The following is an 8,292-nucleotide window of genomic DNA, read 5'->3' as shown; positions in this document are numbered from 1 at the left end:
TATTTAATACACGAGTTTCACAATTTGAGTTGAATTACTGAAATAAATGAACTTTTCCACGACATTCTAGTTTATTGAGATGCACCTGTATATGACAGTATCTTTCCACATTTTCCTGTTTATTTTGGGTTACAATTGTTTTCTTTAAAGACTTGCCTTAAAGCATTATTTCTGATGTGTTAGTGGATCCCAGCTCAAGACACACAAATGCATATTGTTGCTGTATAGTTTAAGTTTGTAGACGTGCTTTATGTGGTAGATTGCAAACACATAAAATCTGAATAAAATGTTGTGCAGAGCATTTCAATGCAGTGTTATTTGGTCTTTATGCCATTAAAATGCTGCTCCGCACATCAACCTCATAACATTTCACACGGCTCCTGTCTGATATTTTGCAGCAGAACTGGTAACACTGATTGAAACATGACAGACACAAATGCTATTTTTTTTTTCTCAGTAACCCTAGAGGTTATTCACAAATGGCACTGAGGACATTATCAAAGCATCACTTTGCTCTTTCCAGTTAAAAATATTGTGGTCAGTGGCCTTTTCAAGGTTTTGTTATTCAGAAATCTGAAATATGGCTGTGATAAAAGTGTATTTGACCTTTCCCGTGTATTTCTGACTGTCACTGCATTAATGGAAATATCTGCCAGAATAATTAAGTGTTTTTCTGAAAGACTACTTTTGACAACCAATGAGCAAATATCTATAAGATTACCTGCCCCAAAATGAATATTTGAAAGAATTTCTGGGACTGAAGCTTGCTAGCTTCACAAATGACAAAAACTAAATTTGAGTATCATTTATGTATCATGATTTGCAATAAATATCATATTTCTAAATTATTTTTAATTTTTATTTAATGTGAGTAACAGGCTGAAAAAATGGTAACTCTTTACAGTATGGTGCCATTTGTTCAAATAAACTACGTAGCTAACATGAAATAATAATGAAAAATACCTGTAAGGCAATAATCTTAATTACTAAAACATTATTAAAATCAAATGTTGTATCTGTAATATTATTTGATGGACCTCAGCTAATAATAACAATAAACAACTAACACAACGTAGAATAATAAATTATGTAACAAATGTATTGCTTAATATTATTTAATGCATTAACGTCGTTAACTAATGGGCCCTTATTGTGAAGTGTTACCTGAAATTTAAATGATTATTGACTGAAAATGTTGACATCCTCAAGTCATGAGCTATGAGAGTTCATGGAATTTGTACTGATATTTCTGAATGAATTTTTCCTTTAAATCTAATCTTAGTTAATGTTTTTAAGTCCGTGTCCTTTCTGCAGCTTGAACACTTCAGTCCCTATTTTTTGTAATTGCATGGAAAATTAATTGAAAATGTTAATATTCGTGATATATCCTCATGAAACGTATAAATGTATCTGTCAAAAAATGAGAAGTAGTCTAGATGATCTGCAGGGCACATGTCATGTGTCTCAAAGACACGCAGTTAAAGATATTCCCTCTGGGCTGTTTGCTCTTTTTTTGCGTCACGCTCTAAAATTAGCTGAGAACACTGAGCTCTGAACTGGACTTCCTTCCCTGATCAACAGCCCCTCTGTCTCCAACTCCAACTAAAATCAATGTGCAGCTATTCATATCCTCTAGAGGTGTTTATGAACAAGTTATGCAACAAATTTGTTTAATACTTGGTGTAATTGATCTTTATGATTCAAAATATATGAATCTTTAATTTTGATTAAATTAAACAAAATATTATTGATCTTATCAACATTTCTTGTTTTTCTTTAGATAAATTAAATATATTTTTTACAATCTAATCAACAAAATAATAAAAACAAATATTTAAAATTTTATTTGAAATATTTTAGATGAATTAAATTAAATTTTGATTTATCTAATCAACATTTAAAACAAATGAGATCAAAATAATTTAGTATGACCTAATCAACATTTATGATTAAATATGATTTGAAATATTTTGCATGGAATAAATGACTAAATTAAATGATATTATACTATTTAATTAATTAAATTATTAATACATTTAAATCATTTATAATTAAAACATATATTTTTTTATTTGAAATGTTTCAGATGGAATAAATTATGAAAATTGAAAATTTGCAGCATTGCAAAACATAACAAGTGAAGAAGAATGCTATGTAAATATAATAAAACTGACTCATTTTGAATCAGTTTCTTCTGTTTGAAGTTCAGTTTTTTTTTCTTCTGTGGATTATTCAAAATCTACTTTTTATAAATCACATTTCTTTAGAACAAACTGGTCAAAAGCAAGGAATTTATTTACAAAGTACTGCAAAACTGAAATATAAATGTAATTAATTTGACTTTTTTAAATCCATGCCACACATAAGGTGTGGTTAGTGAATGAAGTTTCTTGCTGGGTTATGAATGGGTAAACTCCCAAATGAATTTCATGTTCTTCCCAAGTAAATATTTATGAATGGCTGGAAACAGGGGATTGGTTGTTGTGACTGCACTGAAGGCATTTCAATTCCCTTTAGGTACACAAAAACACCGAATGTCCAGCCAATAGCCTGAGAGTAAAAAAGGGAGAAAATTGTAAGACTTGTCCACTTTCTCTCAGTGGTTTGCACAACTCGTCTGTGACCATGGCACAGTCTCGGCTTCTGCTGTTAGTGATCTGCATTAGTGTCCTCCAGTTCGGATATGGCCATCCCTCTCGCTCCAAAAAAGCAGTTCCAGCTCGACAGAGAGGTAACTATTATGTCAGGACTGTATGTATTTCCTTAGCTGCATCAAATCCTTTAGAACTCTTAGATTCAATCAAGCTTTTGTAATGTATTGAATATTTGATCTGACCTCTGGTGTGTCGTTCTTCTGTTGAGATACAGCGACAGAGGATGAGGACACGAGGACACAGATTGACAAGCTGTGGCAGGAAGTCAATTCCCTGAAAGAGATGCAGGCGCTGCAAACAGGTAAACAGTTATACATGATTTCATTTAAAAAGCATGATAATGCTGCAGATCATTATTTAAAGGGGTCATATGATGCTGCTAAAAAGAACATTATTTTGTGTATTTGGTGTAATGAAATGTGTTTATGCGGTTTAAGGTTCAAAAAACACATTATTTTCCACATACTGTACATTATTGTTTCTCCTCTATGCCCCGCCTTTCTGAAACGCGCCGATTTTTACAAAGCTCATCGGTCTGAAAAGCAAGGTGTGCTCTGATTGGCCAGCTATCCAGTGCGTTGTGATTGGCCGAATTCTTCAAGCATGTGACGGAAATGTTACGTCACTTACCATATTTTGATGCCTGCGGCAACCACATGTGACGACCCCGGGTCACGACATGGCGGCGTCAACAATACTACAGCGAGAATAAAAGTTACGCCTTCTTTCTTTGCATGAACATTTGGGCGGCGTTATGCAAATCTTCCCACATAGTGAGGTAGACATGTGGGGGCGTGTTAGAACGAGCCGTTTTAGGTAGGTGTGTCTTGACTCTTAAGTTTTATAAAGAATATCTCTTTGGATTTGAGACTTTAGTCTTTGCAACTTTACAGATCTTCTTTATGCACCAAGAGCTTGTAACACTCCAAAGAGAAAGGAAAAATTGAAATCGCATCATATGACCCCTTTAATATTATGCCTGTTTCACACCATAAGTTGCAGCAGTGCATATTGTTAACAAATGAAAGTTGACATCCGAAGTGTCTCTGTGAAAGAGAAGTGCGCTTAATATTGTAGTGTACTTCAAATCTTAAAAGTATTTTTCAGACAACTACTTGCACATAATATAATATTAATGGAATATAATGCCACTTATGTGTACTTACAACTTTCATACAATGTTTCTTAACACACTTAAGTATACTTTTAAAAAGTGCACTTTGTAATAATGTGAAATTAAAAGTTTTGCTTTAAAATAGCTTTTTTTTTATGTCATTAGGTTTTCATACATTTTTTTAGTGCTTTAAAGAAGTATGCTTATTTTGATGTGTTGACTAACATAAAGCACATGTAAAGTACTTGATTATAATTTAACTGCAGTGTTATTCGATGTTGCAATTAAAGTTAATATATTTTAAGTATACTAAATTGCAATACATTTTAAATACATGACACAAGTTTAAATAGAAATGACATTAAAGTATATTTTAAATGACTAAATGCTTGACAGTACATTCAGCAGTACACGTTAACCATATTTCAAAGACAATAGAAGTAATTATGAAATTGCATATGAAGATGTACTTAAGTCTAATTTTAGTGGGTCAAAAAAGCACTCTAAAGTTTAACATTGCATTTAATATCAATTTAATAAATAGTATGCTTTCATTTAATTTTAAATAATTTGCAATAAAATGTCTAAAAACATTAACATGAACATTGTTCACAAGCATATTCTTTCAAAGTATAGCCTATTATTTCCATACTTCGACGACAACTACTATTACTACTGATAATAATGCTAATGAATACAGTTATTACTGTATTTTTATTACTTTTATTGTTATTACTGTAAAATTGGAATGTATTCATATGGTGTCCTTCAAACAGTGTGATTTAAGAGCATTTTTCTTTTTTAAGACAAAGTGGGGACTATGAAAATAGTAACAGAAGCAGTAATAATAACTATTTGGTCGAAACTATCAGGCTGATCTTACAATAAGTCAATAAGTACAATATTACAAAGATTCTATTTCAAATAAAAGCTGTTTTTTCATTCATCAGAGAATCCTGAAAGAAAAAATGGATCATGGTTTTCGCTAGAATATTAAGCAGTGCAACGGTTTTCAACATTGATAATAATAAGAAATGTTTCAAATCGGCATATTAGAATGATTTCTGAAGAATCATGTGACACTGAAGACTGAACATTTAGCTTTATCATCAAAGGAATAAATTACATTTTAAAATATATTTAAATATATTTTAAAATGTAATTTATTCCTTTGATTACATTACATTTTAAAATATATTTAAATAGAAAACTTTTTATTGTAATAATATTTAATAATAATACAATTTTTACTGTATTTTTAATAAAATGCATGCAGCCATATTGAGGCCAAGTGACCTTTTTGAAAAACAAAGAAGAAAAAATACCAACCCCAAACTTTTGAACGATAGTGTACATATATAATATTTATAATACATTTATTTATGGGAGAGGCCTCCAGTTTGTTCCCTAACTAGATGAATGTTATGAAGGACTGAAATGGTACCTTTAGGTGTTTGACAGATGTGGATATAATGACTTGTTAGCTGACATGTTAGTGCTTTGTCTTTACACGTGACCAATTATTCCCCTTTTTACAAGATGTAAAATAAGTCTCTGATGTCCCCAGAGTGCGTATGTGAAGTTTTAGATCAAAATACCCTATAGATCATTTTTTATAGCTTGTTAAAATTGCCACTTTTAGGGTATGAGCTAAAACGCGCCGTTTTGTGTCTGTCCCTTAAAATGCAAATGAACTGGTGCTCCCGGAGAAGAGGGCGGAGCTTCAAGAGCTTGTGCTCCATGCTGGCCTTTGCAAATAAATATTCCACTATTAGTACAAGCCTGTTATATTTACAGAAAATGTGCTCGGTTTAAAAGTCGGTCATCTGATTGTACTGTGCATAATAAATGCACGTTTCTGAATTACACAGATGAGGATCACGGCGCAGTAAAAATAACTCATGGTGCCATTGCTTGATTTTACAAACCTTAAAAGCCCCACTTTGTGATTATGAGCTAAACTAATTGAAGCGGTCTACTTCACATTGCTTTCATATGCAATTTTTAACTACCACATTTACGATATTATCTACGATCATTCTGGTAGCATGTGAAGGCAGCGAAAAGTGCAAAAGTAGCATCAGTGAAAACAGGCATAGCTTTAGCAACATAGCCTTACAGAGTGCCAAGAAGTGCTTTCAGAAAGGCAGTTTGGAAAACAAACGTGTGATACTTGCTTTATCTGGAGCTGACGTTCGCGCACGAAGCATTGGTATTGATCCATAAACATAGAGGGGACTTTACCGTTTATTTGTGGGACATTTTCTTCGATAATGAAATTTAACCAGCGGTTAACCTCAGCGGCTCTGATGGAGGGAGTCTATGGAGACTCCTGTGTTCGTTGGTGCATCAGAAAACAAACCTCTTTGGCGCTAACATTGTATATCTCCAGTAATGGCGGACTGCTGCTTCTCACTCAGGGCTGTGTTTATGCTAATAGGGCAGAGATCATCACAAATGGGCGGGACTTCCTTCAGTGACGAGTAAAGAGGGAGAATCGAGGCCATGTCCACACGTACACGAGTTTTTCCTTCTTCCGTTTTAAAAAAAATCTCCGTCCACATGCAAACGCAAACGCATGCTATGAAGCACTGTCAAGAGCATGCCAAACCAACAGGTGGCGATATAATCTCAACCGTAAAGCCATGTTGGCCAATCAGAAGCCTGAAAAAGTTTCCAGTAGGTGGAGATAACAGCGCAGGCGCCGACGTCACAAGCCAAAAACTCCGGTTTTGCTGTCTACACGACAACACTGCAACCGGAGTTTTTGAAAATCTTCACCCTGGCAGACGTTTTCAAAAATGTTCGGTTTCAGTGACCTAGTGCTGCGTTTGCGTGTGGACGAAATGCCAAACCGCATAGAAAAAGCTGCGGTTTTAAAAATAACCGCGTTCGTGTGGACAGGGCCTGAAATCGCTTGTTCTGAGAGACTGATTATAATTTATTGGGATTATAAAAAAATGAGTGGGTGGATTTTTACCATTATAGGCTGATTGTTTTCACACACTGTGGCCACACAACTGTGTTCAAACGCCTTATAAAAGTGATTTTTGCATTACAGTAACAGTAAAAATGCTTCATAAATAAATATAGCAATATTTTTGTCATTGATTATTTGATATTCAGATTGTAAGGCATGTGTAAAACTGCTATAAACCAGTGTACATGAGTGAATGTGTTATATATGTTTCAGTTTGCCTGCGTGGCATCAAAGCCCACAGGAAGTGTTACCTGCTTTCTGAGCAGGCCAAGCACTACCATGAGGCCAACGAGGACTGCATCGCACAGGGAGTGACCCTGGCCATACCTCGAGACATCAACCAGAACGACGAACTCACAGACTATGTCAAACGCAGCTCACCCGCATCCAAAGATTTCTGGATCGGCATAACAGACATAGTGAAGGAAGGCCAGTATGTGGACGTGAACAGCCTGCCTGTCACTTTCTTCCACTGGGATCGTTCCAAGAGAGAGCTGACCGGAGGGAAGAGAGAGAGCTGCGTCGCGCTCTCGCTGGCAGCACAGGGAAAATGGCACGACGGGGTCTGTCGCAGTCAGAAGAAATACATCTGTGAATATCTGATCCCATGATGTGTATGGCGCATGACATCAAGATGCATGTTAAATGACAGCCTGTCATTAAGCTGCTCATTAAAAAGGAAACACTCAGTGGTAATGTATGATGTGTCCTCTTTATTCACTCGAACGGTAGAGGAACACAACAGAAACTTGCTCAGGTTTACAGTGCTTGTTTAGTTAGTTAATATTGAGGCAATAATATTGTTTTTTTGGGGATGATGGTATCTTGTATCAATCAATTTTTTAACATTTTGAACGTGAACATTTTGACTTCGCAATCAGATAATTCTGACAATTTTGAATATTTTGCACTATCATCTGTTGAGGTCAATTGTTTAAAAAAAAGATGACCAAAAAAAACAACAAAAGTTGTTTTTCAGATGAAGTATTTATATAGATTGGATTATATCAAACATCAAACTTTTATTTGTTTGTTTATTTATTTATTTACAAAACAAGAAAGGCAGCATTCCAACACTACAAACATAATGAATGAAGACAAAACACAAACCATAAAGAATGATTATACAAGAATAAAATCAAATAAATAATCACCCCCCTTTTATTTGAGTAAACATTAAAATAAAATAAAATAAAATAAATCACCCCTGAGTAAACATTAGAGGATTTGACTTCAGGAAAATCTTGTCCCAACATTTTTGTTAGGTTTAACTAATTACTAGATGAATTAAACCTAATAAATAAAAATATATAGACATTTAAAAAACTAATAAAAATGACAATAACACACTACAAAATTAAAATGTTTACTAAAACTATAGTAAAACAGAAAATGTAAAACCAGAATATTAAGAAATATAATAAATGATACAAAACACTAAGGTATATGGACCTTTTAATAATTTATACTTTTTAGAAGGTTATTATTTTATTATAACTATATAATTATAAATGCTGCGAAAGAAGAGAACACATTAAAACCAC

The 8,292-nt window shown here is 33.7% G+C and overlaps 1 protein-coding gene across 2 annotated transcripts in view; it reads left to right on the top strand.

The window, feature by feature from the left end:
* The window catches only part of clec3a (C-type lectin domain family 3, member A), a 10,847-nt gene extending 3,410 nt beyond the window's left edge, over positions 1 to 7,437 (top strand). The window contains exons 2-4 of one of the 2 annotated variants that reach the window (XM_016441397.1): positions 2,518 to 2,731; positions 2,869 to 2,955; positions 6,962 to 7,437. In XM_016441397.1, the coding sequence (XP_016296883.1) occupies positions 2,518 to 2,731; positions 2,869 to 2,955; positions 6,962 to 7,359 (699 nt within the window). In that variant the 3' untranslated portion in view covers positions 7,360 to 7,437. Of the gene's footprint in view, positions 1 to 2,517; positions 2,732 to 2,862; positions 2,956 to 6,961 lie in introns of both variants that reach the window. The other variant, XM_016441395.1, reaches the window with a different exon arrangement.
* The last annotated feature ends 855 nt before the right edge of the window (positions 7,438 to 8,292 follow it).

The sequence above is a fragment of the Sinocyclocheilus anshuiensis genome, unplaced genomic scaffold (assembly GCF_001515605.1).
Source record: "Sinocyclocheilus anshuiensis isolate Anshui unplaced genomic scaffold, SAMN03320099.WGS_v1.1 scaffold747, whole genome shotgun sequence".
NCBI lineage: Eukaryota > Metazoa > Chordata > Actinopteri > Cypriniformes > Cyprinidae > Sinocyclocheilus > Sinocyclocheilus anshuiensis.
Note: the sequence above shows the minus strand (reverse complement) of the source record. Positions and strands in the feature narration are given on the sequence as shown.